Here is an 18,717-nt window from a genome sequence, read left to right as displayed (position 1 = left end):
TCTTATTCTTTATTACTGAAGCAATAAAGTTTTCAGTAGGAAATTGTCTTAGATATTTAATACTGGTTGCTCCAATTTGTCTCAAGTCGTCTTTTCCTTTACAGACTTCTTGTGTGTTTCCTTCTGAATGTTCATGTATTTTTCTGTCTAATGAAAATCTTCTCCTCTTGTTCGTTCTGCAGTGTAGTCTGAGAATTTCTGCTTGCCACTCTGGGTACTTCCATGATCATCATCTTTAGATAAAAAGTGGATCATTTAAGAAAGAAAAAGTTCTTAAGCTAATACTAGCCCGTAATTAAATAGGATTTAATTACAGTAGGACTCCTGGTTATTCTCAGTGATTTAAACCTGAGATCTTCCTAATTTCTGCAAAGATCATTCCTGGAATTATTTCCATATACAAGTTGTTGAGACAAAGTTTGTTAGCTTTTTAAAATATAATCTAAAGATTTTACACACTTTATTCCTAAATAAACATTTCAGAGCTTCAAATACCAATCATCGGGTGTCCATATTGCATGTGTGGATGAAAACACTTCTGCTTTATTTGCTTATATTACATTGTTCAATTACTCGCACATCTTGTACAGTAACAAGGGAAAATACCATCAGTCTAAAAACACAGACTACAAACAGAAGATGAAAAAATGACTTGTCAGTTCTGTTGTATTTCTTTTCTGAATCTATTTCCAACTAGTGACACATAAGAAATGCAGCCACTGCATTCATTAGTCTTTGAGGACCTTTCCAAATAGGAAGAGTTTGGTGCAGAGTTGCTCAGGAAGAGAGTCTCAGCAAAAGTTCTTACAAGAGGAACACTGAGGTGCTGAGACATGGCTATATATAGTCACATGGCACTTTATGGATGAAGGAGGAGGTGTGTGGCAGTTCCTTGCAGCATTTCCTGCCCAGTCATTCATTGCCCGAGTAAGCATCACTGAGTTTTTCAGTAGCTTCTGTAATAGATTTATTAAATAAAACATGCTTTTGTAATTGTCAGTCTTGTGAATTCAACTTTGTCAAAGGAAATGTAAGATTCAAGGGGGAGGGAAGAAAAATATGTAAGCTTCTTCCCTCCTTTTTGCAGAGCAAAACTGCTTTTCGTATACTAGCAAAGTTGGTGATGAAAGGGAAGATCTTGTTTAGTATTTCAGTTTAGTGCACCAGCATGGAAGAATAAGTTGGTCTGGGAGGTGCAATTTGAAGGGAGTGTTATTCACATAATCAGTTCTTAAGTTCAAGTAGTGATGATGGGTATTTGTATTGCAGCATTCTATTTTTTATCTTTGGCAAGCCACCGCATCCTTTTCCTGTGAGCTCTATGACATTAAAGGAAAGAAATATAAAAAAAATTTACATTAAACAAATGAATATTTGAGCAGTTTAAGACCAGGCCCCTGAAGTCTGGAAGAACCAGTGGGGGCGGGAGGGGGGAAGCTTGAGTTTGGTGGGTTTTTTGTTGCCTTTTTTACAAATTAGGGATTGAGGTATCCTGCGCTGTGCTTTGAAAGAGCAAGCGGCTGCATAACTGGCATTTGAAGGCATTTGAAATGTGAGAAATGCCCTGGTTAACACGTCAGCAAGTTGAGCTTCACAGAGATAATGTTGCATCGGCAGTGTTGTACAGTGAATTATGTACATACATGTGTTCAAACTGTCTTCAAGCAAGCCCTGAAGCAAATCATCTTTAAGCAACAGATACTCAGTAAAGGTATAATATATTTTCCAACATTTGTTTCCAAATCTGGAAACAAACGTTGGAAAATCTGGAGTAGAGCTTTAGCCCAGCAGATTAAGGCTGTAACTTCCTCACTGTTGCATGGGAGGAGTATGATATGTTTGAGGGAGCTTTAACTCTCATAGAGAGCATCTTAAGGCAAAAGGAACAATTGTAATATTTTCCCCTAATCACGTGCTAGGGAATAACAAGCAACCTGTAGAGGGATTATGTCCTGAGATACAAGGCTGTCTGGAGAAAGGTGATTTGTGAAATTTAAATCATTCTTGGCAGCATTTCTTGAAGAAATTTAAGGGGGAAGTATGTCTATGTTCATTTAAAATACTGTTTTGTTTAACGTATCTAGAGCTATAGAACTCCCAATTCTCACATTAATAGTTCATACGTGTTTTTTGGTAGTATGCTTGTTCTGATTATTACTTAAAGACTTTGCTTTTCAGTCTAGCAATTTTGGAACTCCTGTAAGAATTTTTTTTGGGGGGAGGACGCACAAGCTTGGTGGTGGTTTCTTAAGTAAGTCTGTCAGAGTTTCAGATCTTTTGTCAAAAGTCAGCTTTGGTTTTTACTTTGTCAAAGAATCGACAATTTTTCTGTGCATTTGAAAAGTTATATTAGCGTCTGTGTATTGCACTAATTAGTAGATGTATTAGACCTAGGCTTTCTTGCTTCTTTGGGTGGAAGATGACTTACAGGGTGGGGAGAAGCTATTGTGGATTTTGTTCTTTTGAGAGGACCGTGCTACTTTTAGATATTGCTTCATATTTCCAGAGGCATTTCTTTGGCTAATGCTGATTTTCTTTCTCACCAGAAACAACAAACACTTTCAGATATTCTTTTCTTTTAGTTGTAGCTGTTTTGATTAATTTACCACTGGGAAGATCTTTTGTGCAGTATCTCTTGTATTTATTCCTGCTTGCTTCTGAGGAGATTTTTAGGCTGTATGTTAAAGTACCGAAAATGTCAGTGAACAACTTAGCTAACTCATAAACACAGGCTGGACCCTAAACACATTCTCACTAGGGGTTAGGTAACTGCTGCTTCTTTGGGGTGAAAATGGCCATTTCTCCCCTTCTGCTGGGCATGGTGCTTCTCCTGTCTCAGGCTTCATCTCCTGAGTGGATCTGACCTGATCTCAAATCTTGCAAATGCATTTTCCTGAGGACAATCGAGATAGTGGTTTGGCTAATGACCTAGGAACTTCTGTAATCCATTTAAAATGCTTCGAAAATATTCGTATCCTAAAATTAGAAGTAAAAATAGGTAAGGCTTTGAAAGTCTTCATTCCTTGGTGTTGGCTGTACACATTAAGTCAGGTGAAGCTTGGAGTACCATTTGGCTCTTATTTTTGTCTTGCCTGCTAAAAACAAGGTGTGGCTAACAACCTTGGAAGACAAGCAAGAATTACAAATACATTTGAAATATTGATTATATTCTCATTTACTAATTATTCAGGTTATTGTCTTTTGGGTTCCCAAGAGTCCTATGACATTTCTGGTAACTTCTAGACTCCTCAAATTCTTTGCTAGATTTCTGTGCAGAATTTTATACTGCACATTATGTTATGGTACCCAGTATGGTGCTGTACACTAGGTCCTTACAATGGCTGACAAAACCAGATATTTGTAATATGTGTCTTAAACTTTTGTTAGATTTTGGGGGTGGTTCTTCAGATGAACTTTTCCCATTCCTTCAAACTTACTTTTCAAAAACTTTTGAACTTGGATAATAGGATGACACCCAAAGCTTCTGAAATTTGGGTAAGGAAAGATGGAAGTCTCTGAAATCTGTAGCCAGTGATTAGACCTCAGGTTCTGTCTGACACTTGGAAGACCTATGGTCAAAGAGGAAGTTTGGATCTAGTGTCAGCTTCCATGTTGTGTTCTCAAGCCTCAAAGGGATGGATTGACAAGAAACTGATTAACTTGGAGAACTGACTTCAAATCTTTGGTTTCCTTAGTATATGCAGCCACAGTTTTATACAGACTGGTAAGTTTCTTGGTCAGGTTCAGCTTGATTCAGCTGGACTGGGAGAGACTTCTTTGCTGGTGCAGGTTTGGGAGACTTGGATTAAAATGCCCTGTCTCTCAGCTGAGTTTCCTGCTGGCAGCCTGTTTGACATCTTGTTGTTTTACTGGCCTTCTATCCTTTTCTGCTTTTTGCATAGAAAAAAAGGTGGTTCTGACACAACAGTATTACGTTTAGCCTGAGAAGTTGTTAATCTCTGACCATGTAGCATGAATGTTACCATGTGATGTGATATATATTGCTCTGTGAACTGTTTTTTCAAAACTATAGAATTTTGTTTAAGTTACCGCATCTCTCTAAAATCTTGACAGTTTTCAAGTAAAGATGGTTAAACTTCCACAGGAGGTATAAAAAACTTCAATTATATGTGTATATATACCCACATATGTCACAGAATGGTTGAGGTTGGAAGGAGCCACCAGAGGTCATCTAGTCCAACCGCCCTGCTCAAGCAGGGTCCCCTGGACCACACTAATAAGGACCGTATGTGTATATATATACATATGCATGTGTGTATATCAGTAAGAAATTGAATCACTGAGCTTAATCATTAGGTTTAAAAAAAAAAAACATCCCCAAATCCTACTTTCCTTTGAAGAGAAAAAGTTAACATCCAAACCCAGGCTTATGTCCGTTACAGATGTTTGTAAGACCTTTTACCTGGTGGGGGAAGAGACACAGCTCTTTCTCAGGTATTCATTTAGAGGCAGAGAGGTGTGGTTGTTGCAGTTGAGCTCGTGAAGGGAGATCCAGGGGGTTGTGAAGTGAGTTAGCTGACCTGGGGAGTAGAGAAGATTCATTCCTAAACTCCCAGTAGAAGCAGCAGCATTATTCTATATAACTGCACTTCAGACCCACCAACCACAAGGAAATTGGAGGCGTGGGGAATATATGTAGCCTCTTTATTTTAATGGAGAATTTCAACTATAGTTGGAAAGTATGAGATTTTTGTTGCTGAATGATGGCAAGGAGCCAATCTTTCTACCCAACAGTGCCTTTGGAAGTGCAAAAGATGGTAGAGGATTACCTAGTGTAAAGAGATGAGTATGCATTGATGGAAAACTATTATGGGTGCAGTGTAAAAACAATTTCCTCAAAGGATGGGTTTCTGCTGGAGAAAAGACTCCTTTCCATTTCTGGCATGATGCTGTGTTATGAACCTAAAATAAGTAGTTTCCAATAGTCCTGTCTCTGTACTTGAACATATTCAAGTTTTTCTATAAATGTATTACAAATTTCTGTTACTCTTATTTTTTGTTACAGGAGCTAGAGTTAATGCCAAAGACAGCAAATGGTTGACTCCTCTACACAGAGCTGTGGCATCTTGTAGTGAGGTATGCTTGGGGTTTATGACTGCTTTGTGTTAAAATAAGGCATCTCAAATGAACTTCTGTTCATTGTTTAGTTTTTACAAAGTGAAACTACTCCAAATGTTTGGAATTGCAGAACTTTTTTGCAAGACTGGTTTTCCTCGTGAGGCCCTGTGTGTGCGTATATACACATACACACACACACACATATACATATATGTGTGTATATATGTAATGTGCCTGAGTTGGAGGAAAGGGGGATAACTCTTACCTTTCCAGTTCATAGCTTTGCTCTCTACCATTTCCCTATCAGAGGGGTGTGCATGAAGTGTTCTCATGTCCAATTTACTTCTCTTAAGATAATTCGAATGGTTCAGCATGAAAGTAGAGATTAAAATCTAGTACAGCTTTTATAGCATGATCTTTGAATTTCTTCATTTTTTACATGCTTGTCTCTTCAGACATTGAAGAAATAAATAGTTCTGTAAAGCCTGCAAACATCTTTAAAAAAAAAAAAATAAAGGAAGTGATTAATAAGTACTGATAGTATTGAGAATCACCCTAAAATCTGTAAATTAAATATGTAGAAAATTTTTTTGAAGTCTACCAGTCACACAGTTGAGAGAATATAGTAATGTAAGAAAAGCCTCTGTTGTTGTTCCTCTGTTGTTGAGGTCCTAATAAAAATTTTAAATGCCTGTAGAAGATAAAAAACAGAGAAATGCTGAGCTTGTTATGTGGAAGAGTTTATGCAAAATTGTCTCCTTAGAGATATTGAGTCAAACCAATGCTCGTTTCAGTATGTATCAAAAAATGTTTTTTTAAAGATTCTGTGTAAATTTTTGTTTGAGAAGACAGATACTTTTGACAAGCATTGGACTTCAAATATTTCATCCAGCAACTATTCAAGCAAGTCTTGTTTCAGTTTTCACTTTTGAATTTCCTGGATAAACTGCAGTATTTTGTCACTAGTATTAATAGCTAAGTTTTGTGGAGACTGTGTTATTCAAAACAGTGTTTGAAAAAGGATCTTCAAGGGCGCCTTATTCCCAAATGCTATTTGTTGTTCTTGATGTATTTTTAGGCTGCTCCTTTGGGAGCTGACCAAAGCATCAAACGCTTCATTCTTCAGAGCTGAGGGACAATAAAAGCTCCTTTTGTCAGTAATGCTTGCAGAGGGGGGTGCTGCAGACAAACTGGACCTAAATTGTAACTCCAGGAACTCCAGCCATGGTCGTATTTTTTTAATTGTAGAATATTTTAAACAAAACGCTAATCAAACCTATAAACCAATCAGACTGTTTACCTAAAAGGCAGTGATAGGTGCTTGTCAGAATTCTCTATTGTAAACATAGTAAGTCGTAGGAGCCCACGTATGTGGTTGATATATGTAGACACTGTTTTCCAGCTGGCAGACATATATGGGGTTTGGGCATTAGATGAAAAAAGCTGTAATGAAAAAACTCTTGATTATTATTTCAGTAAAACAACTGGACTTACTCTTGAAGCAAAGACAGCTACAATTAAACAAGGACATTGAAACATGCAAAATTGTTGGAATTATGGATTTGGCTATCAACTGCACAAGTTGAAGCAACTCCATGTGAATCCTGTCACGCTCCAGGCATCTATATTTGTATGCCTGGTGTACTTCCTGGGATGGTACAATATACCTAGCTATTGTACCAGAGCGTAATTCCAAGTTTCCAGTAATTACTTGTGTTAACGCTTTAAGTTCAAAGTGCCAACTGTTTATTTGTATGCCAAGCGTTTGAGCTGGAAAGTCACTGAAAGCAGTTAGTGAATTGCGGTAAGGTGGCCGAGTTGATGCAGAATGCAGTATTCATCATTATGGTGATATCACCAACAGGTATTTTTTTTAATGCATGCCAATTGCGTGCGCATATTTTAATGGGATTTGTTTATCTTGCTGTAAGAATTACAGTCTTATTTGTCAAATTCTCACAGCTTGTACTTCTTACAAGAGGAAATTAATAATCTTTGTGAGATGGAATTGAGTTCAACATCAGAAACGGTTTGCAAGAGTTTTGCAACAGTATATGTTGAAACTTCTTGTGACCATGCTCTGTTTTATCTGAGGTTTTCTAAATGTGCATATAGTAAGCTGTTGTTCTCTTTGCATTTCTAAACTTTAACAGTTCAAAATTTTTGCTTGGCAAATTGATCAAAATGCATTGTAAGTTCATAGTACTTCACTAATCCTTAGCAATGGAAGAAATCCTAAGGAGGTTTATTGAGCTTTGGAAGTAAGTTGTGATGACAAAACAGTTTACCAGTTAGCTCAAGGAACTGGATAAAAGACCTGGAAATGGTTGATTCAGTTGAACCCGATAGGGAGTGTATTGCTTATGTTTTTGAGAACATGCCCAGATCTGGATTTATGGTAAAGTACAAATCCCAAAGCATAAGATGATGTTCACAGAAGAACAAACTGGAAATCATTCTATTCCATTATACTGTCCTTGATTTAAGGCAGGCATTTCAAATTACTGAGTGGCTTCTCTTTTTGTAAATGCTTCCAGGATGCTGTTCAGGTGTTGTTAAAGCATTCAGCAGATGTCAATGCTCGTGATAAAAACTGGCAGACACCCTTACATATAGCAGCTGCAAACAAAGCTGTGAAATGTGCTGAAGCTTTGGTGCCTCTCCTCAGCAATGTAAATCTGTCTGATCGAGCAGGTAGAACAGCATTGCATCATGCAGCCTTCAGTGGACATGTTGAGGTAAGAGTTATTCTTCTTAGCTTGTTTCTCACTTGTCATTGTGTCCCTCATATTTCTGATGTTTAGTTTCTCAGTTTAAAATCATGGTTTCCCACATCCCTTTGAAATACCCCAGCCCCTATTTTGTATTTGAATTTCTTTTGTATGCAACTGTATACAGAATGGTTGTGAAAAATACTTGTTACATGATTTAGATGGAAGGTTATTACAGCGTTTACCTTTCTTAAGATGGAAGCAGATTTTCTTGACTTAAGTGGAGTTAAACTAATAATAGATAAATTTTAAATGGGAAAAAGAGATATTTTTCTCTCCAGTAGATAGTGAACATATTGTATGTGTTTTCACTGAAATGTGGAGGAAATGCCTGTAAAAAGCTCTAACTCACTAGTTTACAAGCCCTGAAAAATCACTGCGGAGAAATTCCAATTGTAATTGTGTATAGGTGATTGGAGACAAGTTGGCAATAGGCTTGCTTTTAGAGATTAACTTTATTGATTTCCTTGGTAATAGCCTGCCTGAAGATACCAGAAATTCCAGAAATTTGCCATATTTAACTGGGAAGTGTTTCTGTTGAAAAGTTGTCTTCCTCAAGGTTGTGTCATCAGTGCTGCCAAAGTGGGCAGACAGTATCTTTAAGCTTATGGAATACTCAAAAAACAGTACCATGAAATCCTTTGAAAATGAATGTATTTGTTTTTCTCCTATGATTTTCTTTGTCTAACTTAAGCAGAGTTTTCTATTATGAATAAAGGATTTCTTTTCTTTCTATCTCAGATGGTCAGCTTACTGTTATCTAGAGGGGCCAATATTAATGCATTTGACAAGAAAGACAGAAGAGCCATCCATTGGGCGGCATATATGGGTATGTACGTGTTTCAGTTCATTACTGTTGTGGTAGTAAAAAAAAAAAACAGTGTGTATTTAATGGGTTTATATATTTCTGTGTAAATAACAGGTGAAAACTTTTGCAATAATGTCAAATAGAAAGTAAGCAATGAATAAAAGGAGCACCTGAAACAAGTTCATTACATCAACCTTTGGGATTGTATTTTAAAAGAAGAATATTTCATCTCTAAAACTGCAAATTCTTGCCTTGCTATTCTTATTCTAGGAGTGGATAATTCCTGTTCTCATATTATTGATCTGGCAGTACTGAGAATAATGCACTTAATTGCCTTTTACCAGACTTCCATTTTATTAAGTGGTAGGAATCATTTTCTTCAGCATAGCTATAATGAACAGTAGAGTTTTGTATCTCGAGCTTCATTTAAAATATGAGCAATATGAACCATTGGAAGGTGAATCATAGAAAATGCGTATTGAGAGTCCTAGGCTGACATTGACAAAGAGTTCTTTGACTAATCATTTTGTTTCTAAGTAACTCACATGCAGCTTCAGATTGTACTTGTCATTGCAGAATATGTTGTACCTGTTCAGAAGACATAAAAACACAGTGCCTCTTTTAACTTCAAGAGAATGTCTAAAAATGGCCTTGAGCACATGCAACGTGTGTCGTACATGAGCAGTGAACAATTTAAGTTTCAGTGTCAGTTTCAGGAAGAAGCCGGTGGAGATAATGCCATGGTCTTGATTGTTAAGGTGTTTTACCTTATCGCTTTGTAATTTTATCCAGCCAAAGGAGAAGAATAAAAGCAGTAGCATCAGTACTATATGAATCTGTGTGCCTGGGAATTTTTTTGAAGATGAAATGGGCAAACAGGACTTCATTATCTGTAATTTTTTGTTCCTGTTATGTTTTGATACGCCCTTTGTTATGAACCAGAGAATTACTTATAAATAGGCATAATGCTGTACAAAGTGTATATGTGTGGGGTGGCTCTTAAAAATAGACTTAAGGTTACTGCTTAACTCATCCATTATTCTGTGGCACTGAATAACATGTAACTGCTTTGGAGTTGTTACATTTATCCAAGCAGGCTTTCCCAGTCTTGCCAGGAAAGGGCAAATGGAAGCAGTAACTTAAAAGTGGGAATACAATTTTAAACTTAAATACTGAGCAAAACAAATGAGCAGCAGCATGTGGGGCAGTACTTACTTAAATACAGTTGCCAGATACCTTACCGTGAGTTTTGAGTGTTGATAATGAGTTGCTCATTGTATGAAATGTGCTTTGGTCTGAGGACTGAGAATTTGGCCTTTATAAATGCAAACCCACACATTTACAAAATTGGGCTTGTTTGTAAGACCTCAATGGTGATTTTCTCACACCAAAGTGGAATTACTAACTGCTGCCTTTGCACAACTGTGTTTCAGGCCAATTTCACATTAGTCTTATGTCCTTGACAACACAGGTCTGAAATAACCTGATAGCAATGTAAAATAAGGCTGTGAAATCCATATGTGAAATACTAAGAACAACAGAACCCTGCTGTCTTAAAAGGAAAAGTCTTGGATGTGCCAGTGAATTATGAAGTGACTGTCACAGCATTACTGTTCTAACTTATAATTGTATGATACTGCATCTCAAGTACTAGTATCAGTACCTGAAACTAAGAAGTTAAAGACCAATCTTCATTATTGGTTGAAGGTTCTTTGTGATATTTTTGTTAGTATTTTCTAATCTACTTTCAAATGCGAAGCAGTGTCTGTGACATGCTGTCCAGCCACCTTACTCAAGGTGATTATGTAAATTTTGTTGAATGAACTTGGGCATGAGATGGCAGAGATCTGATGAGTGTCGGTCAGAGAACAGAGATGTTTTCTGGCTTGTGCTTAACTAGAGGAGAGCAAAGTCTTCTGTTTTTCAGATAAGCTACATTTTTCAAATTTTAGTCAATGCTGCTTCATAGGCTATTACCAGGAATCTCTGTTAGTGAAGTCTGTGGAAAAAATGTAATTTATCTGATGTTGGTCAACCTAAATATCCTTGCAGACAAAAAGCTTTTGAAAGTCTTCAAAAAAAGAAACGAAAAACAAAACCAAACCAAGTGTGTCTTTCTCTCCCCCAATTTAGAGCCATTTTATACTGCTCCCATTGTTTGAAGAAAGCCTTAAAGCTTTTCCGCCATATAAAACTGACCGTGGAATAAAAAAGAAGTTAGGCTTTCCGTCACTCTACTATAAATAACTTCCTAGGGTTATATCCATTGTTTTCTTTCCTTCCTGCTTTTAACCTGGCTCCATTGCTGTCTTAGCTGCAATGCTGCGACTAAAATGGACTTTCATTCTTGTGTGCTAGCGTTGCCCTCATTAGTGTATCGGGATGTCTCCTCAGCGCTTCCCACTTCAAGTACCTTCATCTTCTGTTTGAGTGTCTTCTACTGATTGCTGCTTGCGTTTTCAATGCAGGTCAGGGATTTTTTGGTTTTGTTTTTTCTTCTCTCTAAAGTTTTTCAGTCACTCTTCTGTTCAGTATCTCTAGTCCTTTCACTGCTTTCAGTATCTTCTGTAATTTTATCTCATATAGGGCTTGTTTTCATTCTTGTCTCCACTATACTTTGTTCAGAAGATGGTTATCATGTTTACATGTCTCTTTCTCTGCTTTCCTACAATATGAAGTAATTCGGAAGATAAATATTTGCAGCACTTCACATTGCACTGGTGAACTCCATGTTTTTTATCGGTATAGCTGGATGAAATGTCGGTTTGTATGTTGTTGGATATGCAGCATAAAATAGGTATTATGGTGACTGACTTTGTATTCCTTTGGGTAGACACTTGCTATTTAGACTTTTGCAAATTCTCTTAGTTACTGAGAAAGCAAAGACCCTCGCTTTTTATAAAGCACTTAAACTGAAGGCTGGTTTTGATACTTCTTACTTACATGTCTAGACTAGATTAGCGGTAAAGTATTCAGTGTGGTCCCCACCCGTTTTCTAACTAAAGTGTCACTTGAAAGGTAAAACAAGTAATCCCACATCTGTCCATATGCATCAGTTACAAAGGTAAAACACTAAATGTATCGTGGTCTATTCAACACAAGTGTGCTCTTTTATTCTGCAGATGTTTTCATGATTGTGTATTTTCAATGATTGCCCTGTTTGGCAGTTAAATTGACAATTGAGCAAGAATGATATTTTTTTTGCTTACTCCATTTTTATGGTTTTTCTCTTAGCATGCGGTGTCACAGCTGCCTTCAGACTAGTGGGGGAGCATGCAGGCAGGGTAAAGGGAACGCTCACTGCCCTTTGCAGCAGTGGTGAGGTGTTGGGGACCCTGGCCCAGCCACAAAGCTGGAAAAGGGAGTGGCTGCCCACTACTTCAGGGTGAGCTCCCTGCCCTCCTTTCCCTTTTCCACCCTCTTATCTGGAACTTCCCCCAGGTCATCCTTTCTCCACAATCCTACTCTAATCTTCCCATTCTCCCAGTGCCTTAAGGGAATAGTTGATGCTTTCAAAAGTTCCTCAGGGAGGTGGGTCAGTTGTGAAAATAATGCTAATTCCTGTATGATTTGGGTCCACATTTTAAAGGCTATGCAAGTAAAGGAAGTTGGATTGGGACTATGTGTGTATTTTTATTTAAACATAGAATTTTTTCATATTGTGTTACTATTTCAGAGTCTATGCTGAAGTTCTTAAAAACCTTAATGGGAGTGTTTGCATTTGAGATGAAGATGGAAGAGTGACAGCCACATTCTCTCTTAAGCTGTTAACAGAAATTTGCAATAAATGTTTAATAACTACAAAGTTATTTCACCTCCCTACTTCTCAAGTCTTAAAAAAATCCTGTGTAAACAGAAGACAAGATCTTATTGTTTTAATATACAAGATTATTATTCTTGTTCATGTTACAACAATTGTACAATTTTCAAGTTTGTAAAGTTGTGCTGTTTAATACAAAATGCAGCTTCATCCTTTTTATCTTTATTCTTTTAGGTCATATTGAAGTTGTGAAATTACTTGTGGCACATGGAGCTGAAGTGACATGCAAAGACAAGAAATCATATACACCCTTACATGCTGCAGCATCTAGTGGGATGATAAGTGTAGTCAAATATCTTCTAGATCTTGGAGTTGATGTAAGGAAGAATAAAACGAAGTGATACTTTTTTCTGCTGTTGTTTGAAATGCTCTTGTTAGTATTGTAGCACGCTGTTTATTTAGGGGCAGGATATGATGTAGTCAAATTAGTGTTTGAAAGATCTCTATTCACATGGGTTTGTGTTTTTTTGTTATAAAACCTCATTCCCCCAAGGAATTAAAGAGCCTTACAAATTTTGCACAATTATTTGAACATAAATTTGTATATAGTAGTTTTTTTGGTTCATTTGGTATGTCTTACTCTTAGCCCATTGTATCGGAACTCAGGAATTCTGTTCCTAGCTTTGTAACGCAATCATCTTTGAACTGCAGGAAATTAACTCTATTGCTTCAGTTACTTATAGAATGTAGACATTACTGACTTTCTTACACCACGTAAGTTTTGGGTAATACAGAAAACTGTTAGAAACTTGCATACTACAGTAAGGAAGGCCAAATTAATATTGAAATGCAAACTAAATTAAAAGGCTGTATGGTACAATACCTGCACGTAGAAAGTATGCTGACAACAGACTGTGAAACTGTAAGAAATCTACATTGTGAATTACATTTTAGCCTTACAAGGCTGCAGGGTGCTGCCAAAGTTCTATCTTGAGAAGTAGATCAGAATTATCTTGTTGTGCTTAAGAACAACTTCAGTACACTTTGCCCCTGCCCTTCAGTCTCTGTTCTTAACGGAAGCCCGCAAAGCTGTTGAAAACTGATAGAGCTCTGTGCTGTGCTTAGTTTGTGGTGTCTGTCCAAATTGCCACTGCTGGCGTTGTTTCCATGTGTGTGTTCTGTAAGGTTGCATACTACATACAGGAAACTGGTGTGGAGACAATTGCAGGAGGTTGGCTCACTTATAAAGTAATTGTACTCTTCCCCAGTGTGCACTTCTCGGTCAAACTACTACATCTAGAACTTGTTTGTAATTTCTGGTGTTGAAGAGTTCCAAAACATAATGAAAAATATATTCGTAACATGAGATTTTTCTTTGTCGTAACTAAATGCTGCTGTAACACAGGTTTTTGCCTACTAACTAATCTTGTTTTTTTGGTTTGCTTTGCTTCTCTGGTAGATGAACGAACCAAATGCCTATGGGAATACACCTCTCCATGTAGCTTGCTACAATGGGCAAGATGTTGTAGTGAATGAACTCATAGACTGTGGTGCTAATGTAAATCAAATGAATGAGAAGGGTTTTACGCCTCTGCACTTTGCTGCTGCGTCAACACATGGAGCGTTGTGTTTAGAGCTTTTGGTCTGTAACGGAGCAGATGTAAATATGAAGGTAGGTGAATCCAAACCATCCATTCACTCTTAAAGTTGCAGTTTGTCTTTGAGAGGTAATTTTTTTTTAAATCGTTGTTATGATAGTGTTTAGAAATTTCCACTGATTGATGGAGTGCTTCTGTGAAAAGCGCTGTAGAAAAATCGAGCCAGTATGTTATTTCAAGGAGCTTGATCTGAATCTGAAAACCTTGATGGGATGTAATAAGTAGCCCAGAAGGGTAAAGAAGAAAGATAGCAATACTTTCTGGTTAGTCTTGGTTATACTAAATGTTAGAATTCCACGTAATTGTCTTTCCCAGTCTTGTCTTCTTGAGTAAGAGCAAATCATGTGGAAAAATGCAAAAGAACGTGATTTTCATATAAATAAGCCACATTAAAAAAAAATCAAGGATATACCAGAGAAATGTGTATGGGAGTCTAATTGCTGGAGCAGTTGAAGAGCTGATAATGCAAGATCCTAAAATTTAGTTAATAAGGGAGAGGCATGACAGGTGTATTACAAATATAAGGATAAGTAGATTAGGCCAAAGTCCTAAACTTCTGGGTTTTTTTTAATTATGCCAACAGAACTTTGTGAGCAGAGTCAATGTATGCTTTACATCTCTGCTTGGTCACAAGTCTTAGGCTGCAGAATATTCCTCAGAATCCAGTCTTAGTGTGGGAAGAATTTCTAATCCACACACATATAAAAGCAAACCAAAACCTGTATCTTTTGTCATGTTCTCTGGTGTGTAGGGTAAGATCTTGAGATGTGAGAGAGGACGTCCTGTTTTGTATTAAGTTGATTTTTACTCTAGTAATAAAAACTTAACTGTATTCAGAAATACTCAGTGGTAGTGTCTGGTGCCTTGAGAGGTTTCAGGCTCTGAGGTAAGTGGGAAATGGGTATATGGCATGAGGAGTCCAGGTATTCCTCTTATAATACTGTTGCCCACATATGGTAGGAAGAGAATAATTTATCCTTTAGTTTCTGAAATAAATGAATCTGTTCACTAGTTAGGCCTGAATTTCAGCACAATCCGGATAAGAGGTGAATATTAGAATAGCTAATATTTCTGTTAAAAACCACAGGGTGTGTGGTTCACTTCACGTAAGATATTCACACTGATAACTGATTTTCAGTTAACTAATTCTAAAATACAATTTTATACTTCCTGTTAGTTCAAAATCTGTAGCTCATTGACAATTTGGGAGCAATTTAAAAATGACATATTTGATGTGGAAAAAAACATTAGATGTATGTTACTGCTCACTTCTATTTAAACATTCAGCTCATTTAATGAAAACAGTCTTAAATTCAGTTGTGGAAAAATTCGTCACCAAAGTGCCCTGGAGAAATAAGGAGCTGTGCTACAGGGTTTATTGTCAATTTGTCCTAAAATACACAGGTCACAGTCCATTTATTTTTATTGCCACCTTTCTGCTCTGCATAATGCCCCAGACTGGATATAGAATCATAGAATCAAGTAGGCTGAAAAAGACCTTTAAGATCATAAAGTCCAATCATTACGCCATGACTGCCAAGCTCAGCCCTAAACCACGTCACTAAGGGCAAACGGATCTCCCCTTGAGATCTCCCCTCATGGCTGCCTTTCATAATCTCCACTCACAGCCACCCCTCATCTGCCCCCTATAGTGGCCCACAGTGTATAGGTGCCGCCCCTACTCCTCATGGCCACCTCTCATATCCCCTCAAGATCTCCCTTCATGGTCAGCCCTCACACCCCATGGCTGCTTGTGCTATCCCCCAATGATGTCCTCTCATAATCTTCCCTCACGACTGCCCCTCACCCCTCAATGCCACCTCAAGATCTCCCGTCACCCTTCATGACCATCCCTCCTCTCCCCTCATGGCCTCCCCTCTTTTCCTTTCACAATCTCCCTTCATGGCTGCCCCTCCTTTCCCCGCACAATCTTCCCTCATGGCCACTCCTTCTCTCCCCTCACAATCTTCCCATACTCCTCATGGCCACCCCTTCTCTCCCTTCCCAGTCTCCCCACATGGCCACCCCTGCTCTCCTCTCATGATCTTCCCTCATGGCCGCCCCTTGTCTCTCCTCATGATCTTTCTGTACGGCTGCCTCCGCCTCCCGCAGACTGCGGTAGTGGCTGTGATCACCTGGTCACCAAGCTGGAGGTGTTTCTGCCCGTGAGCTTTGAACAGCCGTGCTCCAGTTGCACTTCGCACATCTGAATGATGTGAGAATTTTCAGTTTCAAAAGCTGTCCCCTTTACTGCGATAACGAAGAAATGGGAACGCTTGCCTAGCCTGTTCTGTGTGGTGGACGTTATGTTACACCAGTGTATCGCAAGGTTTCTCTTCTCCTCCGTAAGAACCGCAGGCGATGCTCCAGGCTTGGGGAAGAGTGGTTGGAAAGCTGCTCAGTGGAAAAGGACCGGGGGGTGCTGATTAATGGGCAGCTGAACGTGAGCAGCTTGTGCCCAGGCAGCCAAGGCCAGCAGCACCCTGGCCTGCATCAGCAGTAGTGCGGCAGCAGGACGAGGGCAGTGATCATCCCCCTGTACTGAGCACTGGGGAGGCTGCACCTCACATCCCGTGTTCCATTCTGGGACCCTCACTGCAAGAAAGACATTGAGGTGCTGGAGCAGGTCTGGAGAGGGGCAATGAAGATGGTGAAGGGTCTGGAGCACAAGTGTGATGGGGAACAGCTGAGGAAGCTGGGGTTTTTAGCCTGGAGAAGAGAAGGCTCAGGGGGGATCTTACCACTCTCTACAGCTACCTGAAAGAAGGATGGAGCCAGGAGGTGGCTGGTCTCTGCTCCCAAGGAACAAGTGATAGGACAAGAGGAAATGGCCTCAAGCCATGCTTATGCATGTATGTTACTTACACAAATAAGAACAAAAGTGTAATGTTTCCAAGTAAAGCATTGCTGTTTGCTTGTAGACTGGGTTGCAAGGGTTCAAGACTTCGTACATATTTCTGATGTAGAAATGGGGAGGACTTTATCTTAGAAAGATGTACAGCCAAGTAATGATGGTTTTTCTGGCTATTCATGTTCAAATACACCTTAATTGTAGGTTAGGAATGAAAATCAAAAACTTCCAACATTCTATTACGATAATAAAACACTGATAAAATCAGTGTAATCTTTATGTTTGAACTTAAAATAAGAATCTTATGTATGGTGTACACTGTAGTTGCTGAGTCAATTTAGTCGGAACACGAAGTAACCTTAGAAATTGTGTGAAGAATGGCTGATATCTTCAAAGTGACTGGCAAATTCCCCAAATTCTTTGAAGTGTATAATGTGGGTGTACTTTTATTTGGAGGTGACAAAAGATGTTTTAACATCAGAGAGATGTATTGCTGCTTTCTTTTCCGTTCAGTTTGAAGTTACGTGATCCAAAGTATAGATTTGTCAATTTCTGTAACATTGAGGAAATTGTTGGAAGATCTAGTACGGGTAAACCCAGGCTTTCTCTTAAGCTTACTCTCAGATGACAGAATCAAGTAGTGTCATGTAGGGATTTTAAGCAATTGCAGCTTGAAAACAGCATTTATTCCATGTTTCTGCACCAACATGTGTCTCCATTGTAATTCTTTTACGAGCGTTTCTGTGGATTTATACCAATATGGCTGCGTTTGGCCTGTGTATTTGTTTTTTGGGAACAGCCTTACTTTGTATATGAAAACTTACCACTTGCACGGTTGAAAAGTGCGAGAACTGAGGCAAACTAAAATTGTTTCCAAGTCAACTTCTGCTTCCTTGGAAGGGCTTTTAAGGGTAAATCATGGATTTAATCAGAAAAACAATCCCTAAAAATAGCAGAGGGAAATTGAATTAGAATAGCTAAAATAATTGTAGGGTTGAAATGGGATGCTTTTAGAGCATTTTTACCAAGTCTTTATTGAAACCAAGCCTTTTCAGTTTACAGATGCTAAGGCTGAAGCTCAAAGTAGTTCTTAAAATTGTTGAAAGATTTATTTTCCATCATAAATATGTTGCTTGTGTAATTTGATGCAGTAGTTCCCTCCATTGTGCAACTATTTTTGTGGGGTTTAGGGGTAACAGAGTAGGGAATGGATGATAATGTAGGTGTAGACTAGACAGTACTATTAGAGCACTTTCTGCTGTGAATGACCTAGTTGGGGGAGAGCAAAAGGGAAACATCTGCCATCTTACCCTTGATGGCAGATGGATGGTGTTTGTGCATATCTGTGGATGGGGGCCTCATCTCAGGAAGGGATATGTAGCAAAAGATAATGGAACAGTAGAAATATGTTGTATGCTTTTTATCACCTCTGTACACAGAGGGCATAATTTCATACTTGGTTTTGGAGTCTTGTCAATGTCCATGTAGTGCTGTAGAACAGTGTATCCTGTTAAGTACTGCTCATTACTGCAGCACTCTCTCCTCACTATTCAGGATTTCCATGCATGGAAGAGCACGTTGAAATGAGTTCGTAATGGGACGGTATTAATTATTTTATGGGCCCCTTTGCTTCTTGAAAATTCAGTGACCTAAATAGAAAAAAGAATTTTACTTCCTTTGGTGATACTAGAACATAAGAATTGTTGCCAGGGGGAGATTTCACTTGGAGGAATGCTGTGACATGATAGACCCACATTTCCCCTGAACCTCTGTAAAGCTCAGTAGTCTGA

General features: G+C 38.4%; 1 protein-coding gene across 2 annotated transcripts in view; it reads left to right on the top strand.

Moving 5' to 3' along the window:
• The window catches only part of ANKRD28 (ankyrin repeat domain 28), a 126,364-nt gene that overhangs the window by 73,852 nt on the left and 33,795 nt on the right, over positions 1-18,717 (top strand). For both annotated transcript variants that reach the window (XM_065665996.1, XM_065665995.1), the window contains exons 4-8: positions 5,027-5,097; positions 7,617-7,817; positions 8,592-8,679; positions 12,653-12,795; positions 13,878-14,090. In XM_065665996.1, coding sequence (XP_065522068.1) covers positions 5,027-5,097; positions 7,617-7,817; positions 8,592-8,679; positions 12,653-12,795; positions 13,878-14,090 — 716 coding nt within the window. The remainder of the gene's footprint in view (positions 1-5,026; positions 5,098-7,616; positions 7,818-8,591; positions 8,680-12,652; positions 12,796-13,877; positions 14,091-18,717) is intronic.

Source organism: Lathamus discolor, chromosome 2, assembly GCF_037157495.1.
Source record: "Lathamus discolor isolate bLatDis1 chromosome 2, bLatDis1.hap1, whole genome shotgun sequence".
In the NCBI taxonomy this organism is placed as follows: domain Eukaryota; kingdom Metazoa; phylum Chordata; class Aves; order Psittaciformes; family Psittacidae; genus Lathamus; species Lathamus discolor.
Note: the sequence above shows the minus strand (reverse complement) of the source record. Positions and strands in the feature narration are given on the sequence as shown.